This window comes from Hibiscus syriacus, unplaced genomic scaffold (genome assembly GCF_006381635.1).
Source record: "Hibiscus syriacus cultivar Baekdansim isolate YM2019G1 unplaced genomic scaffold, ASM638163v2 tig00110577_pilon, whole genome shotgun sequence".
Lineage (NCBI taxonomy): Eukaryota > Viridiplantae > Streptophyta > Magnoliopsida > Malvales > Malvaceae > Hibiscus > Hibiscus syriacus.
The window spans coordinates 973,876-998,818 of record NW_024062788.1 but is presented as its reverse complement, the minus strand read 5'-3'; the positions used below and the strand labels follow the sequence as shown (position 1 = coordinate 998,818).

The 24,943-nt window shown below is 35.0% G+C and overlaps 1 protein-coding gene across 1 annotated transcript; it reads right to left on the bottom strand.

The window, feature by feature from the left end:
• Window positions 1-1,770: 1,770 nt before the first annotated feature.
• LOC120133140 (myosin-6-like) lies at window positions 1,771-16,892 on the bottom strand. Its single transcript, XM_039149789.1, has 39 exons — window positions 16,754-16,892; window positions 15,789-15,917; window positions 15,392-15,535; window positions 14,900-15,045; window positions 14,662-14,818; window positions 14,484-14,542; window positions 14,224-14,383; window positions 13,314-13,463; window positions 13,084-13,220; window positions 12,813-12,959; window positions 12,599-12,700; window positions 11,589-11,646; window positions 11,397-11,498; window positions 9,768-9,805; window positions 9,482-9,608; window positions 9,222-9,392; window positions 8,999-9,130; window positions 8,790-8,899; window positions 8,653-8,713; window positions 7,821-7,998; window positions 7,503-7,708; window positions 7,221-7,340; window positions 6,796-6,894; window positions 6,120-6,332; window positions 5,846-5,985; window positions 5,568-5,682; window positions 5,436-5,480; window positions 5,267-5,350; window positions 5,008-5,178; window positions 4,504-4,659; window positions 4,228-4,416; window positions 3,989-4,117; window positions 3,806-3,876; window positions 3,625-3,724; window positions 3,442-3,498; window positions 2,610-2,666; window positions 2,456-2,536; window positions 2,281-2,363; window positions 1,771-2,031 (listed from the first exon to the last, which is right to left on the bottom strand). The coding sequence occupies exons 1-39, from the start codon at window positions 16,754-16,756 to the stop codon at window positions 1,917-1,919; spliced, it is 4,542 nt and encodes a 1,513-aa protein (XP_039005720.1). The 5' UTR covers window positions 16,757-16,892; the 3' UTR covers window positions 1,771-1,916.
• Window positions 16,893-24,943: the final 8,051 nt, after the last annotated feature.

The window sequence follows — 24,943 nt, the reverse complement described above, 5'->3', positions numbered from 1 at the left end:
GTCATCGCCGCTCGTCGAGTGCACAAGAATCATCCATTTTCTAATTGGATTAGGATCCACTTACACAACTAAAAACTATTAGTTTTATGTCTTTTTAGGATTGTTGGATGAGTGAAAATAGACATAAAATTCTCATTTTTTCCCATGACTATCTTCTCATTTCCTATCGTTAATCATATGCATCTATTTTCACATATCCAACGATTTTAAAATATGTAAAAAGAAGTTTTTACACAATCCAGACAAATCCCCCTCTTATGAAGAATCACGGCTAGTGAAAGAAGGGTTGTTCGCATGTGCTTGTCAAGCGACCGAAACTTGAGAGTTTTATGAAGAAAAGGAAGAAGATAAAATTTTATATTGTTTTTGTCTGATAATGTTAAATATAAGACAATTACGTTAGCAGATTTCAATGCCTAACTACTGCCTCTTTAATCTTTATTATGCACATACTATTTTGTGATCCAATTCCAACCGTTAGATTCCCCCATCTTCCTTCCATTCCTACCAAAGTGTTATTCTTCCGCATAAACATATCAATCATTTTGTTGCTATTATGTTATTTATGGAATGATGTTTAATATTCTAACCTGTTTGTAATCATTCATTTTAATTTTAAAATATGACTTAAAACATATTCACTCAAAATAAATGACTAAAAATTAGATTTTGGCTCAATCTTTAGAGGTAAGGCCTTGTTTTCTTGTCATTATTTCTATAGTATTTTTCTTTCTTAAAAGAAATGTTTTCACATTATTGTTCGAATGTGTTACATCATATATATACATATATATATATTTCCTACTCGGTTCACCTATTAAAAATATTTGGGGACTTTAAACGTATTCAAGAAAAAAAATTCAGCCGTTCGTCTACACACACATATGTACGGCTGAATTTTTTTTTCTTGAATACGTTTAAAGTCCCCAAATATTTTTAATAGGTGAACCGAGTAGGAAAGTAATAAGAAAGATTGTTTTTCTAAAAATCTCAGATTATCATATACTTTAAAAATCTTAAAACATCTTTTGTTTTTCTGTTCTACGTTAACATTTGATTTTTATCACTTTAAAATTGTATAAATTCATCATTTCCTAAAATTTTAGAAATAAAATTCACCCCTTTAGTATGCTAAGTAGCCCCTTAACAAAGTTTAACAATTAGTGTCTATTTTTTAACAAAATCTAAAATTTAATATTTAATTTTATAAATTTTAAAAATTTAATGTAAAACAAAATCATTTTAACAAAATTTAATGATTATATTTTAATTTTATCATTTTTTATCTTAATAATAAATACATATTTAAAATTTGTAAAAACTATACAAGTTAAAAGAAAAGAAAAAAGATATTAAAGTAAAAAAATAGAAGTTTAGGTGATGGATAAATAAGTTGAAGGGCTCACGGATAAACAATAAAAAGAACATACAATTTAGAATTTACAGCCAAAAAAGAGTTAACATCAAAAACTTTTTCAACTGATATATATGTTGTATGTCTCCAAACTGGGTTTCATTTTTACATCAAAAACTGGGTCTGGGATCAATATCTCAGCCCCCCAACTACAATGACACCCTAACTTCAAACTAAAGAAAAACCCAGCCCTGCCCTGCCCTGCCCTCTCCTCTTATGGCAGAAGAATAAACCAATAAAAAAGAAAACCCATATCCACTAAACAAATCTGTGCCCCCAAATCAACAATGTCTCCTTTTACAATCTGAATGTTAATAATAAACCAATGGAACAATTCACAAAAGAAAATCGATGTGTACATATATATATATATATATATTATATAAGTTGGGGGGGGTAAATGAATTGAATTTACAACTGTTGAGTCGGCAATGGTGTTTGCAAGTCCCCGTTGCTGACCTCGACTCAAAAAAGGAGACGGAACGTTTAAGCTTCCGATGCCTTACTCATGTAAAAATTGGAAGGCTGGATTCTCAACAAGTTCCTCTGCTGGTTTGACTTCCAAGAAGTCTTTCTCTTGGAGGGAATTGGAGAGGTCATCAACAGAGAAGGGGATGCTGTATTAACAAGGGTGAATTAGTTTGTTTCTCTATTGCCTTTTACATTTTCCTAACAACGAAGCTGTAATTAAAATCATTACTATTGCATTCTTTTATATCAACTAGGGTTCTAATAGTCTAGTTAGAGACTGTAACTATTGTCTTCCTCGATCAACATTCTCAATCAAAAAACCTTCCTGAATGGGGTTTTTTAGTCGAGACAGATCACAAGTATGCTTCCCTAGGTGCATATTGGTAAGAACATACCTGGAATTGTCATCCAATAAAAAGGAACTGCTAGCAGCATCGTTGGAATCCTCTGTCATTAGCACCCTCATGCTGGAAATAACCTGTAAAAGCGTGCAGGTTTCCAATAAATCGTATCTGATTTATGAGCTTCCTATTCAACCAAGAAAAAAGATCATATGCCATACAAACTTACATTTGGAGCGACACTTCGAGTATTGTAGTTGTCATCCCAGTACAGAGTGCATATTCTGTATAATTGCTGTACACTAAGAATCTGACCAGACCAAAATTTAATATCAGACAGTATCCGAAAATAGGTTAGAATAGGGGATAGAGAGAGTGCTTACAGGGCAGAGATCATTTGTAATTTCATCGTACGAAATTCTGTACTTCTGATGTATAACCTGTTATCAGATTTTAGTAACATTCAGCATAAATCTATATTCACTGCTATCAAAATCCTAGGGTACAATTCAAAAAAAAAATCCTAGGGTAATTGAAATATCAATATCTGGGAAATGATTAACGAAAATAAGAATATTAATCAGGAAATAATATTCTGAACAAAGCACAACTACAACAGCAGGTGATTTCACTGGTCAAGGGAACAAATTTCAATAGATTTACAAGCATGATCCAAAGATAGTTGAAGAACAACACCGTGCAAGCAAACAAATACTCGTCAGATTGATAGAAGTTTGACTAACCTTTAGCCACAGCATCAAAAAGAAAAAAGCAAAGCTACTGGTAAATCCAGTCCCTAAATATCTGCTACACTTCCCAAACTGACTATTCTTATTATTTGGAAAGTCAAAAGTTGTTTTAACCGGCGCATTTACATTATTTGGTTCCATATTGATTTTCACTGAATGAGGCATTTGGAAACCACTATTAATCAATATCTTGTTACCTTAAACTGTGCACTGTCAAACATGATAGAACAGGATCCGGTGAGTGCAAGCTAAAAGGGTTATGAAGATTATTTCGGGATTTTTTTCTCAGTATGCTAAATAATCATTATCAAAATTGTCAGTGGCAATATCTATAGTCAAGGATTCAAGACCAGATAACTTCGCAAGTCGACACTTCTTACTCCAAATACCAAAAATTTAAACAATGAAAAACAAGCAAAACAACCAATAACATTATCTATATTGCCAAAGAATGCCTCAGACATACCAAGAATCCAACAGCCTGCCTTATGTGCTTAAGTTCATCCCATGATGTCCCCGCATACTGCAGTACAAGTAAAGGAAAAGCGTCAGCATAGTTATGGGCCTAAAGTGAGTAAATTTTCAGGCAAACTTATGTAGCAACAACCCCTATATAAACACGGATGAAAATTATGACCAAAAGTGTTACCTCTTCTTTCGCTTGGCAGCACCAGAGCTCTAACTCAGCTAACCCAGCCTTCACATATTCTCCGTTGCTAAATGTACAACACTCACGACGTAGAAGAAGGCTGGAAAATGATAAAAATAAAAATGCCAATATAAACAAACCATTTGAATCAAAACCACAAAGAACAATAAACAAAACATACCTATTAAACAATTGTACATTAATGTATGAAAATGTTTGAGTAAAGATCTTCTGGATAAGAATAGAAGGCACCTGAAAACCAAGTAACTGTTAAAACCTCTGTGCATGTAACTGGAAATCAAGATGGACAGAGGCAATCAAAGTTTATGAAGGCAAGTCAGAATGAAAAAATTAGGCCCCTTACAAAATTTTCTTTCAAAGTGCTTAGGAGGGTGTTGAGGCTATCAATAATGCTCTGCCAGTGAGTTGAAGGAGAATCTTTGCCAAAGGACCGCCCAGATCGTAGTGCACTTCCCTTAGATGTTCTCGGAGCCTAACATTCAGCATGACAAATTAGAAACACAAAGGGATCGAGATTAAGATAAGTATAGGTGCAAGATACAGATTCAAAGTGTTAAACAGACTAACTGAAGCACAAGATACCTGGATGCATAGAGAAAGCAAAGATGATAACTCTTTCTTCAAGTTGTCTCTAATGATTCCATAGATCTTTTCCACATATGCTGCAAGTTGCTGCTTGAAAAGTAGAGCAGGATATTTGGCCTCAACTTGGCGAACTACTAGTGCAGCAGTAGCAGCAAGGTTGTTGGAAGAAGTAGACGAGCGGAAACCCTGGGTTAAGAGAGAAATGACTGAAAAATAATCTTATACTCCCTTAAAAATGATATACTCATTCGGGAAAATACAAGTTTCAAATACCATAGTCATCCTTCCAAACAGAGAGGTTGCAGCAGTTGGCTTCCGACTTGGAGTTGCACCACTTGAACCAGCAGCTTTAAGACTTTTTTGGAGCAAGAACAATAACGCCGATGTGTTGGACAACCAATAAGCCATATGACCATTGATCTCTTCATTCTACAACAAAATTAGTTTCATTCTTCATTCACGAATCATGTATTTATGCTTGTTCTACTATAGGAAACAGAAGTACAAAAAAGATGCCCAGATAGCACAGTTCAGAAACAGAAGAAAGTGTGGTCTTCTAATGCAACTATTTTACAATTATTAAAGCAGGGCAATCTAATAAAAGGGAAGAAAAATATGCAGCAAAAACTTCATTCAGAAAATGAGATTATTTGACAAATTAACGAGAATTAGACAATTTTAAAATTAGCAGAAAATGTTGCATGATATAAGAAAATGAAGCAGATGATACTGCCTGAAATTACTCCAGCAACAAGAAGGAAGTATACAATCAATTACCTCAATTGCAGAACCAATCATCTGAATAAGACGATCAAACACATTGGTCCTTTCAGCTTCAAAAGATTTCCAGTGGAGAAGACATTTATATATGGTAAATGCAGCAACAGGTTTTCCTTGACTGAACCCAATATCTTCTGAAACGCAATTGATCAGTGCAACAACGTTCTCCTGTTGACAAAATGGCAGAAAAATAGTTTGACACACTGCAAAAAAGAAAAGGGTTGAAGATGCAAAAATAAATTGTAGGTTTACATACGTGCTGGCGTTCAAGATTGGATCTTTGCAATTTGCCATCAGCTTCGGCACCAACCTTCTTCACTGGAGTCACACTCGGTGGTTCCTGCAGTAACAGCTCTTGTCAATGGTCACACTACAGAATCTCGACAAGTATGATCAGAAGTATTAAAATAAGATGTGTAGCATACATTTGATTTGTTCGATTCATCCATATGGTGCCCATTTTCCAAATTCTGAAAATTTTCAAAGCAAAAGAATGAGTAAACATCAACATACTGACTAATTAAACACAATAACAAAAAAATAATGCTACAGTTTACCGGAAAGACTGGAATTTGTGGAAGCTGGGAAATCTTCTTAACGGGTGAATTTAACAGGGTTTGCTGCCTCAAAACTTGGTTTTCAGATTCAATGTCCGAAATCTTTTCTTCAAGACTGCTAACAAAGAAGCAACGATAACCGGAAAAAGACAAAAGAGGGGAAGAAATGAATAAACACAGCATCAGCAATACGCATGCAAATGAGCTCTATCCCAATTCGGGTAGTTTACTGTAGGAATTTAGTTCAAAATCTTTTCTCAATAAAGGCACAAACTAACCTGTGCATAAGTGTCTTGAACTGAACCATTTTTGATTCTGCGTCCAAAGCTTGTTTCAATCTTTCTTCACTTATCTTGTTTGTCTCTTCAAACTTTTTCTCAGTTTCATCAATTTTCTTTTCCAACGAACTCACCATTGCCTGTAGATAATCATCAAATGAGAAATATCGTTATGAAATAAGTATTCTCTTAAAGAACAACCCCAAGATACCATTATATCATCACATGTTCACTATATCTTTATGCAAATACAGATATTAGACAGCCTCCTCACCTTCAGTTTTTCATTCTCATTTGAAAGCTTCTCGAGCATCACAGGGTCCACCACCGGAACCTCCTGAATTATAGGGACTATCTCAGCTACCTTTTTGGCAGCCTCACGTTCCTTAGCAAGCAATTCTTTGGTTTCTTTAAACTGAAATTGCATGTCTTGCAAAGCAGCCTGTAATTTTGCATTTTCTTGTGTTTTAGCCTCTTCAATGTCAACCTGCAGAGTAAGACAAGAAATTATAAATGATCAGAAGAAAATACTAAAACTAGATTTAAATAGAGTAAATTCTTAATATGAAATCCCATCCAAAAGTAGCTGGAAATACAGCCAGGAATTACACAAGAGCCCCTTGCAATAAATGCATATATAGCAAGTTATTTATCTAACGCGGCTAATGCAAGACGGTAAGTAATACAACTGACAGCCTCATTACCTACAATATTTAAAGCATGAGATGGATGTAACAAAATTAATGCCCTTCCTCCATAACATAGCAAATTAAATTAAAACCCCAATGTTTTGATAGAAGCCAAGCACACAATGCCTCAGTTCTGCATATCCTTGGCTCTAATGGATTAGCTATGTTTTACCAGATACAACATAAATGGAGAAAACGCCACATGCACACAACATAACAACAGAAAGAAACTAGCTTCAGTTAATTTATTATCATTCTTACCCTCATTCGTTTCTCCAGCTGTAGCCTCCATGTCAGTTCCTCAACTTGCTTTTCCAGTTTGTTCTTTGCAGCTTGCAAAGCTCCAGTTTCCCTAGCAGCCTGCACAGAAAATAACAACAAAAAGAGGGATGCATAAATAAATGTCAAAGATGGTCGGACTATAGATATTTGGTTTTAGATAAGATTTTTCCAGGGCATGGGAATTGTGAATAGACTTTTACCTTACACGAAAAAATTAAAATTAAAAAGAACCCTTAAAATTATATCTTAGCAAAGCTGCAACTTATTAGTGCTCTGATTTCAAGTTTAAGCCAAGAAGGGGACCACAAAAGACAATTGTGCCAACTGCCAACCATTTTCAAAGTTCTAAAAGATGGTGAACAACAATTTATAATAAAAAGTTTGATGGGAAGAACAAAATATACCATCTTAAGCTTCCGCAGTTCTTTGCGAGCAAGTTTTCCTCTCCATGCACATTGTGTAACAATTGCTGCTTTCTTCAACTTCAGATAATGCAACCGGGCCAAGTACTTGCGACATTGGCTCTGTTACATACAATAAAAGTCATTCCAAGTTTTTGTTTTTAAATAACTATGAAACAAAGAGAGGTTCAGGCACTGAAACCAAAATTGGAATGGTGAAACCATATTCAAGACATCAACACAGATGCAGTACGATAAAAGAGCAATTTCAAATGCTTGACCTACCTGAATTATAATTGCTGCTTTGGTCTGCCTTCTGAAGCGTAGCTCATTGCGAGCAGCCATCCCCCTCATACCTGTTTGAATGGAAACAGCAGAAGAAAGCAATTCTTTATAAGCTTTCCTAGCAAGATGCATACGCAAATCTCTCTGGATCCTCAAACTGGCTGCTTCTCTTCTCATGCCTTCATAAATGTTGCGAGCAAGTTGTCCTGAAATCAGCATGGACAGAAACAATCAACAGATGCACATAATATGAAATGCCTCAATAAATAGTAAATTTACAACTGCCAGACCCAGAAATGCATTAAAAGGAATAAATACCTCTGCAGACAGATTGAATCTGCAATGCAGATCGACTAAGCATAATGAAACTTCTGCGACCTAAATACGAACGGATTTTCCTCTGGATAATGCTAGCAGATCTTCCTAAGACTTCAGTTCTACGGGTATCTAATTCAGCCATCTGACCAGCCCTGAGAAAAACCTTTCTCTTACCAATCTGCCAAAAATAAAATGGCATCAGTATAATCTCACCCAAATTTCAACCATACAGATGCATAAAACATGCAAGTAAACAATCATGAAACAAGTGGTTGCATATACAATTTGTTCAAAAGCAATGAACAAACTCCCATCTGGAGGACGCTTGTACTCTTTCTATATGTATGTGCTACATGATGCTCGCATCCTCGAGCATTGAAACACAAGTAAACTTAGACAATATTGAGCACTTATAACACCAAGTGCATGGCTTGAAAACCAAGTTAAATCTGCACATGAAAGTTTTTTTCTCTTTGCTAACAGTTGCTAGCTTCTAGGAATTTTTCAAGTGTACTAGGGTTTCCAGTTTCCAGAATTGTTTCCTAGCAAACCCAAACTTGAGCAGTTTACCAAAACAAGTTAACATCTACACCAAATATATTTTTTTGAAAGACAAGTTGAATCCCCTTGTTTTTTGAGTGCTCATAAGACAAAGGCTAAACATAAATACAATAATATCTTCCTGTTGCATATCTGTCGGCTAGCTTTTGGTGACATCTTGATGACACGGGATTTTGCGTAAGTATCCACACAAAAAACCAACCAACCTGGTACTAATGGCGAGGAAACTCAATTTACTAAGAAACCGTTTGAATGTCCATCAGACATTTACCTGATAGCCATGGAGTCCGACCTTCTCTAGAAGCTTTTTGCATGCAGTAACCTCATCAGAACTAACATGTATAATGAATGGGTCAGGGTACAGTTTGGAAGAAACCTCTTGAGATCAAAGCAAATTATTAACTGTACCTTCCATTCAAAACTTCAGGTGCAAGGAGGCCAAATCGGTCCACAAATTCATCAAATTGTTTTCTAGTAGGATATCCAGCACAGCTAATCCTGATTGCCTCCATAACTCCCTGAAATGAGACAAACAACGTGGATTAGCAGGAAAGCAGTTCTAAATACACATCAAATACACATTTCAGTTCAACCCCATAAAATATCATCATTCTTACCCCACACCGAAGTTGTTGCAGAACATTCTTATTCTCAAATATTGATGGCTTAAGAAGATTATTGGGCTTTACACAACGTATGTAATGTGGCTCAGTAGAACTGAGGGTTTCAAGTAACGATTGTAATTGTTGCTGTGTAATACAGAAAAAGAGCATTCGTTGTCCATTAGACTGGGGGGAAAAGGTAATAATCTGCATTTAAGAAACATAGACACCAGCACACCTTAAATCGAGAACCTATTGATGAGAATTTTGACGACTTGGAAGACTCTTCAGCTAAAGGTGGAAATAAACCAGAAACAAAGGAGCATTTTGATGCACTCAAAAGGGCCTGGTGTTCAGCTACAACATAATCTTTGTTCTTGTCCAAGAATAACTCGGTTTGATAAGTGACCTGAAAAAGAACATTAAGAAAAAACCATTTAGCAAACTTCTTGGTTTTGTTCTATGACATGAATTTTTACAAAGTGGAACCAAACATACATCACCAGCATAATGGCAAATTGTGAAGTCACTACGAGACAATTTGGGTTTGCTGAACCGCTTATGGTTTTTAAACGTCTGATAAAGCTTCTGAGCAAATGTTTCATGCGTTGATCTTGGAAACATGCTTTTAAAATTTAAAAGGGGAACATACAAGAGAGGAAAAACTTCATCAACATCACACAAACAATCGGATATAATTTACAAACAATATTTGGGTAGCCGATAGAAACTTAAGTCAAATTTTGAAAAGTCAAAAAATAAGTAAATGCAAGCTACATCTTACCAAGCCTCATCTAGAAGAGCAATTATGCCACCCGGTTTCTGAAAAACAAGAACAGGGAAAATAAATAATATATAACAAACAAAATAACCAGAAAATAACCGTACGAACCATTTAACACTTTTGATTCACTAATGTGATAAGAGGGGTTAACGCTAAAGCAGATGAGTTAGCAAAGCAGGGGATTGGGTAGAAGTGTTGGTTTTATAAGAGCTTGGTTGTATCTTAGTTTCTGGTTGAGGTTAGTGTCTCTTATATTTGCGAACAGGGATTTTCTATGTTTCTTATGTATTTCTTGAACTTTGTAGTAGGATTTCTGTTGGAATAAAATTCTGAGACACTCTTTTCTCCTTCCGCTACCGATCGTAATACTTTTTTGTATCCCGAGAAGCATGAAGGGGGGTTTTAAAGAGGCCTCCAATTCTTATAAAAAAATGTGATAAACAAAAACCCACCCACATTTAGGCATATGATTGGTAAGAATGTTCAAAACACCGGAGGAAAGGAAAATAGAGAAAAATGCGAGAGCACAGAAAGACATGAAAGGATTAATTCTTATGAATAAAGGTAGTTTCTCAAGCACGGTGATAATAGGGATTACAGGCACATGAGTACTCAAAGCATATTCATCAGAAATTGCCACAGTCAATACAGTGATAATTAATAAATCAACACCAATATCAAATAAGGATGATACTAATGCAAGATTCAAAATAATGTTTGGATAAAAAGAGGAAATTATTGTCACATGGAACTTCAAATGTTTCTATGGTTTAAGTAGCAATCAACTGAATCATTACTCTTCCATCATTTTCAAGCAGCTTGCTTGAAGCAGGCCTTACTGTCTACATTGCTTGCACACAAAACTCATCTAACACACGTTAGAGAAAAGTTGGACTAATATCATTTGGTCTAGTTATAAATAACTAGTTTTGTTTTGTTCTAGACTATAGCAGGTGGCTAAGCTTATTTATAACTATTTCAACATCTGACACTCGATCCGTCTCTGGTCTCTAATCTCTATAGACTCTTTACTTATTGTTCTTCCTCAAATTTCTTCTCTTGTTTTCAAGCTGAGCATTTTACACCAAGATCCTCAACAATCAGGTTTTTCCCCATGTTATAAATTTTTCAACGAGAATAAAGCATCAAGGTTGCCCTTAGTACATTATTTAAGCGACATCCAACATGAAGAATAGAAAAGTTTTTGCAGTTTGGCTTAGCAAACATCAAGGTAATTTCATTTTTCAAGGAGATGACCAAAAGATATAGGAAATAACCACAACATTAGATTATTCATCATTAACATCCATCCTAAACATGTTCCACGAAAACAAAGAATGTTAAACATGCATGCAACTAGAACTGAAATCACTAGACAAAAATGTAAAGGAACTATAAAATAGTTACAAGCATGAGAGTACAGTTCAAGCAGATGTACCTTAACACAAATTTCTTTTAATAGAGATTTATAGCTAATAAAACAAAACCAACTCCAGAGTTCTTCAAAGATATCCAGTCATACAGAGATTTGTCTTTATGAGTGTGAATATTGAAGGGGCAGACAATACAATACTAAAACCAATCTGTAACAGACAAGCCAAAATCATTGGAGAGGTAGATTCAACAAACCTTTTCAATGAGGTCCAGAACATCCTGATTATCAACAAATTCAATGTAGCTCCAATTAATTTCTTCTTTTGTATACTCTTCTTGCTCCATTTTGAAGACGTGCTGAGCCAGAATATTTTAGAGGTATCACAAACTATAGAACAAGATACAGGAAAATGTTAAGTATGAAGTGGACGTCTTTCATAAACAAACCTGGTTGAAATGCTGCTGCAATTTCTCATTTGTCAAGTTAATGCAGAATTGCTCAAAACTGCAAAGAAAGTGATACATCAAACATCAGATAAGCGGAAGGCAATAGCAAGCACCCAAAAGGTAACAGTCACTAATTTTAATCATGATTAACTTAATATATTATAGATTCCAAAGTAAGAAGCACAATGAGAACTGTCATTCCGTGAACTCTCCATGGAACTATGCACCATCACTGCCAAACTACAACATAAAATACCAGTCTCTTCTCTCTTGATGACAGCAGCAGTGATAATGCCAACATGATTTATACAGCCCAGGTATTACTATACAGGTCTAGTTATGACTGGAACAGCCTTGATGCAAATATTAAAATTCAACATTTAAATGAATTCCAAACCCACAAACAATGTTCCATGCAACAGATGCTCTGAGAAACTAGGAGAATTGGGGCAAATAGACGGCATAACCAATTACATATTCCCAAACAAACTAAATACTTCAGAAAGAAAATAGTTGGTGACAAGATAATGTTTAGCACAGCAGTAGGGAAATTGTAATGTTGAATTAAAGGGTCACAGCAGCATATAGCTAAGAAATTATTAACAGGGAAAGTTAACTGCATTCATACTCGTAAAGCCAACGAATGCCCTATATCCTAAAGCTCTAAAGAAAACTCTTGACCACTACAAAGAAAATGAAACTCCGTTGCCAAAAACCATCAGATCCATCAATAGATATTTGTTTGTCGATACTTAATACAAAGAGTGACTGCATATCAAGACAATGCTACATGAAACCAGAAGAGAGAAATGTGCAGAACATCCAAATGCACCACCTTTACCATGCCTTAACAAATGGGAATAGGTCTTGCAAAACACTACTTTTAGTGTCAAATAATGACTGTCAAAAGTATTAACTGTGGCTCGTGAGACAACTTCCATTTCTATTCATTGGTTTCAGAAAACCAACTTTGGTCAACTATGAAAACAACAGGCATACCAGTTAAGCACCTGTTAGTCTTGAAACTCTCAAATCCATAAATATCCAGCACCCCAATTAGGCACTTCGAGTCAGGATCTTGACCAATTGAACTATTGATCTTATTCACGATCCTGTGGAATTAAAAAAAAAACATCATCAGGAATAACTGTCCAAGACAACAAAAACAAATAACAACCAAATTCAACTCTGAAGTGTTTCTACTCAAACAGAAGGGAAACATACCAGTCAAACAACCTCGAGTACACAATTTTAGCCAAAGCATCTCTACTAAGAGCAGCAGATGCTGGATCCAGCCATTTTGTAATGGTTTCATCACGAGTTACAATAACGCGCTTACACAAAGAATCTTCTAGTAACTTCTCATCGCACCTAAATAAAACTAGGGATTAAACATGCTCTCTTTATTCTCTTACAACAGCATATAAAAATGAAAAAATATCAAAGAAATGTCTTTCAGCCTATGTTAGTGCAAGTCCGTAAATTGTACACTTACAAGAAAAGCTCAGCAGCAGTCCTCAAATGGAATCGAGATTTTTCATCTTTGGGTACTGATGAGTCCACTTCCTTCCCCTTAGCAAATTCAATGTTCCCAAGATGGAGAATTGCTGCCACAACCTGGAATATTGCATCCTGAAAAATGGAAGAAACAACAACCAATATGACTAATTTTAGAAAACATTATGCGTAAGGATCATCTCGCAGGATAAAGTTTCATTAACATACCTGCTCATCAGAACTTATTCCAACAATATCCATCGCCTTCCTTGTAGCAATATATTCCTTAGAATCATCAACTCCATCCAACTCATAGCAATTAGATTGGTTCAGATAGTGAAACGTTCTTGGGTTTCCTAACTTGTACTGCTCAATATCCTGAAAAGTAAAAGCGAAAGAAAAGCAGGACAGGATGAGACAAACATTCAAATGTATAAGAATTAACAATCTGAGGCATTACAATCTCATGTATGAATGAAAATTTGTTCTCCTTTTTCAGAAGATATGAAACCCTACTCACAAACTGCACATCTATTCATGAGTGAAAAAAAATCACGGTCCAAGATTTTCCTACTCTCTTATAATCATATAAATTGAACAAACTGAGAAAAAGGGCTTTCAAGAACCCCCTCATATGGGATCCTCTATATCACTACTACATCAAGCAATGAGAGACTCTTGAGACAACTGAGATCCCAGGGAATCAAATACAAAATCATTTGACATCAAGCGTGGAAAATAATAGATACAATACACCAACACAACTTTGAGCCCGAGTTATTTGTTTAGAACTAGGAACCAGACTCTGTACACAGATAGCAGAGATTAAATTTATTAATTTTAGGAGTCATGTCAGCAAATGCATCCAAAGGACAATATCAATCCCATAATCTTGCTATTTTAGAGACTTCTAATTACCTCCATTTACCCAAAAGCATGAAATGCCATTAATCAATTCTCATCCTATGCAATCTATTTTTCATTGAATAATGTGAAAGATACACAAGTACACAACATAAGGTAATCCGTAAATTTTTAAATCTAAAGATGAAGAATGCTTATTAAGGGAATGAATACAAGAACATATCGTATCAAATACTTTATAAGAAACTTGATTAAGCAGTCAAAAGCCACACACCTCTTGTGGTGCCGCACAAAGCATGTAGAAACAGTGATAATTTCTCTCTGGGTCAGACACTTGACAAACACGTGATCTTTCTAGCAAATAAGTTCTGATTGCAGCTCCTGAAATCCTTCCCCTCTGGTCAAATTGAATCTCGACAAACTTACCAAAACGACTACATTCAAAATAATGCAAATAATGATTAAAAGACAATGATTTTGATGTAGAACCTACAGGACATGCGGCATGTGAAACTTGATAGTAAATATTCTTACCTTGAGTTATTGTTCCTGACAGTCTTTGCGTTGCCAAATGCTTCTAAAACAGGGTTGGACTGCAGAATAAGAAAAAGGAAAAACATATGTTGTTTAACACAGTTACTAAGGATCATACATTCAAACTATCAAAATTAGATTTAATGTCACAAAGATCTAAATACATTACAACATTTACCTCTAGAACTTGCTGCTCAACTGATCTTCCTTCAGCAGCAGCTCTACCCCCCATGTAAGCAAGATACCGCATAAGCAATTTTGTACTTTCTGTTTTTCCGGCCCCACTTTCACCACTAACCAAAATCGACTGGCTTATTCCGTCATTGATCATTAATCTGCATAAAATGAAAGCAATTTTCATTGTCAAAAAACAAGTTATCCTATAAAATGAACTTCTAGTTAGAACAGCAGGGTACCTGTAAGCAGCATCAGCTACAGCAAAGGGATGTGGACTCAACTCACCAAATGCTGCCCCTTTGTATTGAGCCATCATATGGCTATCATAAAGATGAGGTAGTTTTCTGAATGGGTTTACAGCAATCAATATATTTCCTGTATACGTCTGGAAGCACCATTCAGGACAATTACCTCCTTTTGTCAGTAAATTTTCAAATATAATGCAACCAAAAGATTTCACCAACATTCATAGATGCAATACATCACAAAAATGAAAAACATACATCCAATATACAGCAATCAATGTATTCCAGTATATGCCTGAAGGCATCACTTCAGAATTGCCTCCTTTTATCATTAACTTCAAAAACATGATGAAAGATAAAGATGCCACCAACATTCAACAACGCAATATACCACAAAGAAAGCAAATACATCAATTCTTCCAAAGAAAAATGAAAAGACAAAAAAATGCACACATAAAGAAAGTGGTCATTTGCTTTAAATCTTACATATATTTCATTCATATCATATCTTGATCTTAAATTCTGAAGGACTCCCGGTTCATGCAAGTAAGCCAGCTTTGTCATATCATCAACTCCACAAGGTGGGGCCTCAGCATCTTTAGGATAGACATTTGAAGCCTTGACAACAACCTATTGCAAAAGCAAAGGAAAGTAAAATTAAACAACAAGCTCATCCAAGCATTCTATCTTCTTGATGGATTTCCATAATATCATACTAGACTGCTTGACATGTAAAAGGGGGAGGGGTAGAAATATTTAAGCAATATGAACATGATCATGGCAATCAAACGACAATTTATCAACCAGCATTCACCAAAATGGAAGTAACTGAGATTCATATGCACAGTAAAAAATCCATTTAGATTCTACGGAAGCAACTCACCATCTTCTCTGAAGTGCACAGGACTTTAATATCTTCACCATTAACCTCCACGATTTCACCATCTATCCAAGCAATGTCAGAATCCTCCACCCAAACAAGAGAACCAACCACAAGACTGGTTGTGCCAACCTACAAAAGCCAAGAGTGCTCATGACTTACTAATTAAATAGAAATTATCCCTTATCAACACCTTTCAGTCACGATTCAAGCATTCAGGCAAAACCACATAGATAAGTTCTCACTTTGCATTCTCAAAGTGACTTTTCATAGGAACTATACAAATAGTTCAGAAAATATGTAAAAAGTTCACTAGTACAAGGAGGCTGTTAGGTCACCATTCCAACTAATGACCGCCAAACTCAAAAACCCTTTCAAATTGGGGATTTTCTAGGGGAAATTATTAGATTTATGGTTGATTTTGAGCCTCATTAGAGATATGGAATAGATAAAAACACTAAATTTACAAATTGGACAGCATAAGCACATTCCAATTTAATGGCTTCAAAATCATATAAACAAAAAACCATCATGCTTTCCACGGTCAAAGCTAGTTAAAAAAACCACCAGACAAATCACACCCCTAACATTGAAGGCCATACTCAACCAGCTATCAACACATACTCATAAGACCAAACTCAAAATTAAATCGTACATAGAACAAAATGCACTGCCTCAAGTTCTAGTCAATGGCAATATGGTCCTTAACTGAAATTTGGTCGCCAACAATATTCAACTACCATATCAAACCAAGACAAGTAAAACCCCAAAAACACGGATCTAAGTAACCACGAAGATTAATGGACCAAAACAGAACAATAGCTAGCTTCAGCTCAAGTTTAGATCAGTCAACCACAAATCCAAAAGATTTCTTCAAATCAAGGCCATCCAAAGCTGGAAATCAGAAATAACAACACAAAAAATAAAATGCAATAAGAAAAAAGCTAAAGATATGATGAATAAATCACCATTTTTTATCCTTCAACCGAATTGATCGGATCAGAAACTTGTGCTGCTTATCGATCAATTTCCAAGGCGTTGAAAAATAATCATTCAATACAATACACAACCGAGAAAACTATGGGAAATGGTCTACTGTTCTAAACGATTCACTCTACAAAAGAATTCCACACCAAAAAAATAAGAAGAAGAAGAAGAAGAAGAAGAAGAAACGTATGTCTCTTGGACAAAGATTTTTTAATACAATTCCTTGAAGAAGTGATTAAACCCTCCCGTTTCGTTTGCTCTGTTTATGAAAGCAGCAGCAGCTTCTTTTTTTCCTCTCCTTTTCTCGCTCTTCCCGGTCTTAACTCTTAAGCTTATTTATTTATTTATTTATTTAGTAACTTTTTTTTTGGATAGTTTATTAAGTAATTTGTTTTGGTTAAGGAAAGATAAGCGTTTTATTCCAAGTGAGATGAAATTCCTAGAAAGCCCTAGATTTGGGGATGTAATTACGAGGAGGTCAAAGTGATGGGTGCCGGGTTCTTCCAAAATCGAAATGGGAGGGCGGTACTCTTAGTTAGTGTGTAATGATGGTCTTGTCGGTTGGGTTTGGAATACGTGCGGTTCATTCTTGCAATGTTTCGTGGGACCCCAACTATTTGATGAGGCCAATTTCAAATTAGGTAAGGTGGCATCATCCAATTTAATGTTTGCTACTATGAATTTTACCCTAAATATTAGGGGTGTGCAAAATTACCCGACCCGTCGACCCGCCGATCCGAATTTTAAAAAATCGGGCAATTTTCTTAAAAAAATACCCGGTCGGGACGGGTACCCGGCCCGACACTTTTCGGGTCGGGGTCGGGTCATAAAATTTGATTTTTCGGGTACCCGGTTACCCGAGTACCCGGTTAAGTTTTTTTTAATATATTAACTAAAAATCGAAGGTACCCGAGTAAATCCCAAAATTGAGTTTGCACGCTCCAGACCTCTCAAACCATCTAAATCCCTAACAGGCAGGGTAGTCACTCAGCCAGGTAACAATCCACTCAACAGTGTTCTTGTTTTTAATGAGATATGTTCTTATTTTGCAAATTAGGATTTCACTTTTTGATTCTAAATAATCTTTAGAGGAGCACAATGATGTTATTAAGCCATCAAACTCGGTCTTTCTACCCTTTTCTTTGGATGAATTTGTACATTCTTCGTGTTTCAGACTTTCAGTCTATGTTCTATTACATCGCTTTTGTGTCATTTGTTTGTAAGGAAAAAAGTCAAAAACTTTAATGTCTTGGAATTAAGTGACATGGCGTCTTCTTTGGAATTCTCTCTTGTAGTCTTTGATTTTTATTAAATTTATTTGGGTATGTAATGCTAAATTTGGGAGATTGTTTTCTTGATATTGTATAGGTGGAATTACAGATGGTATGGTCGATTAGCTTCGAGTTTTTTATACAGTGGTTTTGCTTTGTTAACATTGCTTTATGAGATATTGGATGTTGAATTGCATTATTTGTGTGCATTTCCTTGTTCGGATAGCTTCGAGTTTTTTATACAGTGGTTTTGCTTTGTTAACATTGCTTTATGAGATATTGGATGTTGAATATCTGTGCAATTTACCATTACTATATTTGGCACTGCGTTAGTTGACTAATGTATGAAATCTTTTAAATTGCATTATTTATGGTTAGTTTCTTGTTCTGTTATTTTCTAGTTTTTTCGCCTTTTCTTTGGTGGAATTTTCACATTATTTGTGTTTCATTCTCTGTTCTATGGCTTCTCTTTGTGTCTTTGTTTTTGCAAGGAATAAACAGTAATGGCTTTCTGTTAATAAATTTGGATTGACTTAGATATAAATAAAATCAGCTTGGATATTTTGGTTTGTTGACAAATGCTTGACTTATTTTTCCAGATAATGTCGATCACAGGAGAAAAGATTGATGATATAGAGATGTTATCTTCATCAACTAAGTTGTCTAAGGAATCCGAAAAGATTAATGTGGTTGAGACTCCAGTTAATACGAAAAACAAAAGGAAGGGGAAAAAGATTGTTGGAACCGTTGAAGCTAAAGGAGGCAAAAAGAAAAAAACTTCTTCTGCTTGGGATCATTTTAAAACATCTGATGCTAATAAAGAACGTGCCGAATGCATTTATTGTGCTCAAAAAATAAGTTGTGCAGCTGCGGATGGAACTAATGCAATGAAGCGTCATACTGCCCGGTGCAAGAAAGCCCCATTTAACTTGGAAAAAACACAAACAATCTTAGATTTCGAGTCCAAGACAAAGTGCAACGCTGATGGGACCATGGAGACAGTTAGCGTTCCTAAATTATGGCGTTTTGATCAAGAGAATATTAGAGCAGCACTTGCTAAAATGGTTATTGTTGATAAGTTACCATTTAGCTTTGTTGAACGTGAAGGATTTCGTATGTTCTGCAAGGTAGCCATTCCTGATTTTATTCCTCCTTCACGCACTACTATTACAAGAGATTGTTATGCTTTGTTTATTGAAAAAAGGAAGACGTTGAAGAACTTTTTCAATAATTTTTCCTCTAGGGTATGTCTTACCACAGATACATGGACATCTGGTCAGAATTTGTCGTATATGTGTCTTACTGCCCATTTCATAGATGATACTTGGAAATTGCACAAGATGATCATCAACTTTTGTCCAATTACCGGTCATTCTGGGGAACTTATTGGTAGAGCTGTTGAAAAATGTCTACTAGATTGGGGTCTGAAGAGAATCTTGATGGTAACCGTTGATAATGCCAGTTCAAATGATCTAGCGATCAAGTATTTGAAGAAAATTATTAACTTGTGGGATGGAAGCGTGTTGGATGCTCAATTTTTGCTTATGAGATGTGCTACCCATATTCTGAATTTGGTTGTTAAAGATGGGTTGAAGGATGTTGATGATTCTGTTATGAAAGTCAGTGCTGCTGTGAAATATGTGAGGTCTTCCCCTGCAAGGCTCCAAAAGTTTCGATCTTGTGTTGAAGAAGAAAATATAAACAACAAATCTCTTGTTTGCTTGGACATTGAAACAAGGTGGAATTCCACTTATTGCATGCTTAAGAGTGCTTTAGTGTTTAAAAAGGCATTCAAAAATATGAAAACGAAGTGTGTTCCTTACACCAAAGAGCTTAGGAAGATTGGTGGTCCTCCTGATGATGAGGATTGGGACAAAGTTACTGCTTTCTTGCCTTTTCTTGAGATCTTTTATGAGGCTACATTGAGCTTCTCTGGATCAAGGTATGTGACTGGTAATAATTTTGTGGAAGAAATATTTGACATTGGATATACAATTAATCGTTATCTTGATGACTCAAATGTTGGGCTTAAGAGTATGGCACGCCAAATGAAAATGAAATTTGATAAGTATTGGGCAAATGTTAACAATGTGAATGTGTTGATGTTCATTGCTTTAGTTTTTGATCCTAGGCATAAGTTAAGATATGTTGAGTGGATTGTTCGTCGTTCTTATGATCCTAGCAATTCTTTTGAGTTGTGTCAATGAATTAAAGACACTTTGACATCGTTATTTGATTTTTATGCTTCTTCGCAACCGGCGGCACTACAAATGAATTATTGCTCTATGGAGTCTAGTGCCCATGGTGGTGAAGGAATACGGAAGTTGAAAGGAACAAATTTGAGAAAGGATTTTGTGAATGAAGTAGAATTATTTGATACTTCCGAAATAACTGAGCTAGACAAGTATTTGGGGGATAAATGTGTTCGTGAGATGGATGAATTTGATATCTTGTCTTGGTGGTCTATGCAAACAATGAACTATCCTATTCTTATGAGAATGGCACGTGATGTACTTGTAATTCCGGTTTCTACAGTTGCTTCAGAGTCCGCTTTTAGTACGGGGGAGGACGTGTGCTTGATTCATTTCGTACTTCTTTGACTCCTAGGTTGGTGGAAGCTCTTATTTGTACTCAAGATTGGATTCGTGCTTCTCATAATACTATTATGGTAGAGGAGAGTTTGCTAGAATTGGAGAAAATGGAAAAAGGTTAGTTTTCAATTTCATGTTTAGATATGTAAATGTTTATATTTTAAAACATACATAATAATTGTAACGATTGCATACTTTAAATACTTAATATAGAAATGCAAGATTTAACTTCGGAGCAACCAACAATTATCATTGATGAAACAAGTGAAGTTTCGGGTGTCACATATGAAGAACAATTCCCATAGGCATAAGTCCCAAACTTTGGTAAGATATTAAATTTTAGTCATATTTTCATTGATTAAAGTTTTATTTGATATTTGTTATGATGAAAATTTAGTAATGTTTTCGTTTTTCATATTCGTAAGATATTGATTGTTGTAAACTTATGGTTTATTTATATCTAATGAAAGAATTGCTTGTAGGAAAGGAGAATGACAAATGAAGAAGTGTAGTAATGATCATGAATTCAATTCATGATTCAAGTATCAAGTTGATTGGATTTAGTATCTACTCATCTAGTTTGCTATGAACTTTTATGTTTTATTTATATTATGGATTATTAGATTATTAGATTTTGTATTTCGAACTTTTAAATTTTGGCTCGAACTTGAATATCTATGGTGATTACGACTCCTATTTGCTTTTGCTTTGAGTTTGGTGAAATTTCATGGCTTGGGTCAAAATGGGTTTCTTTTAATTTGATTGAATTTATTAATATATCCAGTTTGTGTTATCTTTTATCTAAGGGTAAGATTAGGAAACCTGACAGATTAAAACCAAATTTACCTTGATTACTTTTATGGAACTCAATTTGTTAAAAAGTTAGAAACTTGATTATTTTCCAATGGGTTTTTGTATTACTTGATCATGTTCTTGATCAATAACAGAGCTAATATTATATACCAAGTGGCTTGGTTGACTATCTCCAAATTTTTTTCCTTATCATATTTCCTTTGTTACCCGATGAATTTGATTCGTTTAGTAACATTCTTTCATTTTCTTACATCAACGAAGAATCTTACAAAGCAGTTTCTCTCCTAAAGCGATATTGAGTGTAATTTATTCACTTCCTTAATATTTTCATAAGCTCAACGTCTATTTGTTTTTGTTTTTCTCCAATCTTCTAAGAAATCATCAGTGATTTGAAGTAAAGCATGTTTGATTGACTGCATTCATTAAAATTAAAAATCGGGTATTCAGAGCAAGGTTAGTTAAGGTGGTCACAAAGTGCTCCTACTGGAACTGGAAGAAATCATCACTTTCCATATCATAAATATCACCTATAGAAGTTGGTTCTGCTTGTTCACTTGTGTTAGACAGTTTAGCCTACAAAGAACAGTAGAAGAGATTCAGAATTATAATCCCATTGCAAAAGAAGTTCGAAAACAATTAACAGATTTTTTAAGGGTTTAGGATTATGTGTTTTAAATATTTATGTTGTTACTCTTTGTTACCGAATAAATCAGTTTCAACAATTAACAGATCATTCAAAGTAGTCGATCCTACTTACCTTAGCTTCACGATATCTTTCAAGCATCCGGCGATATTGTTGACGTGCAACTGGAGAATCAACCATAGACAACACATGTGAAATAGCCTCATAAAAATCCGGGTATTCGGGTACCCGACATACGGGTACCCGCAAAATTCGGGTACCTGAAAACCGGGTACCCGGATCATCCGGGTCGGGACACGGGCCAAAAAATCACTGACCCGGATGATCCGGGTACCCGATTTTTGGGTACCCGGATTTGCACACCCCTACTAAATATGCGATAGCGTGCATGAAATGGTATCTCTCTTCTTTTCCTCTATAAAAGAAAAGTATCTTATAAACAACCATGCAAAAAATATAACACTATAACTCAAAAGAAGAAAAATTAAATATTATGATTGATGTATAATAATATAACTCTCTTTCAACAATCGTATAAATAATCATTTTGTCTCTTATTTTTAAAAATTATTTTAATTTTCAATTTTTATTAAAATATATTTTGTTGGATGAAAAATATTAATTAACTACCGGTTACTAAAGTGACATTTTTATATGTGTTTGTTTAATTACTGACATGACATATATCACATCACTCAAAATAATAACATATAATTCAAGATAATAGGATCAAGAAAATAAACAAATCTAATTTTATTTAAAATTATGATCACTTTTTCAAGTACAATGACAACAACGATCATAAGTTTGTTAGTACAATTAATTCAATTAATATGATATAAATAAAATTATATTAAAATAATATATTTATATAATTATAATTTAAAAATCATTATAAAACATAAATTATAACACCTTAATCTGGTCCGACTCGAAATCTAGAGGATTATAATGTCACATGTAACCACTTAAGTGGCTAGCCATTTTTTAAAGCACTTAACCAAATTTCAACATTTAAATATAATAGAAATACCAAATACAAACATGATTTCAAAATATAAATTAAGTTAACAATTCTTGGGGAGCTCTCATGAGTGTACTCAAAATACATAATCTAAATCGAGTTCATGACTTAAATAAATAACAAATGTATATGACAGTACATGCCCACTATAATATTCGAGACGTACTCTAATGGATGATCAAGTCTGGAAATCTCGAATATAGCAACTAACTCCTCAACTGGAACCTAAGAATTTGCGCACGGAAACATATTTCATATGCTGAACTCACAAGCTCAGTGACACACAAATAATCCTACTATACTACATGCATTCAACATATAAGCATGAGACTAGTATGGTTACGGACATTAGATACATTCACACAACAACAAAAGTAAGCATCGTGTGTAGCATCGATGTCACTTAGCATCTTAGAAACCACACCTCTAAATGATTACTACAACACCCTTAGGCGAGATTTGGGTCACATAGCATCAACATCTCCCCCAATACCTCAGGCTAGGTCTGAGTCACATAGTATTGGTACCTTGCCCGGCTAGCCTACTCCTCTAGAGTACTCGAGATGTGTTCGGGTCACCTAGCGTCAGCACAACATCCAACTAGCATTTAAAGTACACAAGAACTAAATTGGATATATCTAGATAATCATTAATCTATTGCACAATCGACATACAAGTGACTCGGGTATCCTCGTCGTTTCTCGAGCATTATAAAAAGGTATAAGTCTTATGGAATTTTACTTCATTAAGATCTTATGTTATTATATAATTCATTAGGGTTTCCACCTATAAGTTTATTATAAGGTTTTCCTCACCAAACCCTTTGGTTTTGTCTTTCTAATCCAAGCTAGGCTTATAGCCTAAAAATTTACGATAGTATTGATACTCCTTCAATATCAGTACTCCTCTCTTATGGTATCGATATTTCTCCGAGTATAGGTACCAAAATTTTATTCGATGTTTTGAAAAATACCTCAGTATCAATACCCCTACCGTGAGTGCCGATATTTTACCATTAATATTAATACTCCTGTGAGTACCAATACCAAAATAACCTACTAGAATCTGATCAAGTCCCCGAGTATCAATATTATGCCCGAAGTATCGATACAACCTAAGCAGTATCGATACAATTTGATAGGGTATCGATACTCTTCTCACAAAGCCCTTTGAATTTTTGCCTATTCTTAACAGGTAGTATCGATATTATTCATACAATATCGATACCTTATGCCCATAAAACTATGTTTCTCTTGTCTAAAACTTCCCATATCCGTCCTAAGGTGTCCCCAAGGCCTCCAATTGATTTTTAAATCTTATTTAGTACTTAAAGGTCATAAAAGGTCATCATTATATGTATGAACAACAACATATTCTTGTTTTCATGATTTGAACCCCCAAATGCACCCAAATGGTTCATACACTCACACAAGCATAAAAAATACACATGCTAATCTACAAGCAGTAAGGAAGGGTTAAAAGTGTGTTACCTTACACCTAGGAGTTGCAGGAACCACTTTAAGCTCACCCAAGCACTTATTTCTCTTTATCTTTCACCCTTGAGCCTTCATCCACTTCTCTCACTAACCAAAAGCAAATAAATGGGTTACTAACTTATTTGAAGGCTTATTAAGAGTATAAACATAATTCTAAACTATTGGGGATGAATTTGGAACACCCAAGAGCTCTAGAATTCAAAACCCCTTTTAAAACCCAACTATGGCCACTATGGCCAAACTCTAAGGTTAGGGGCTTAAAATGAAGTCTAGATATAACACCCCCAACCCGTATCCAACCCAGATTCGATTTCGAGATGTCACATTAACATT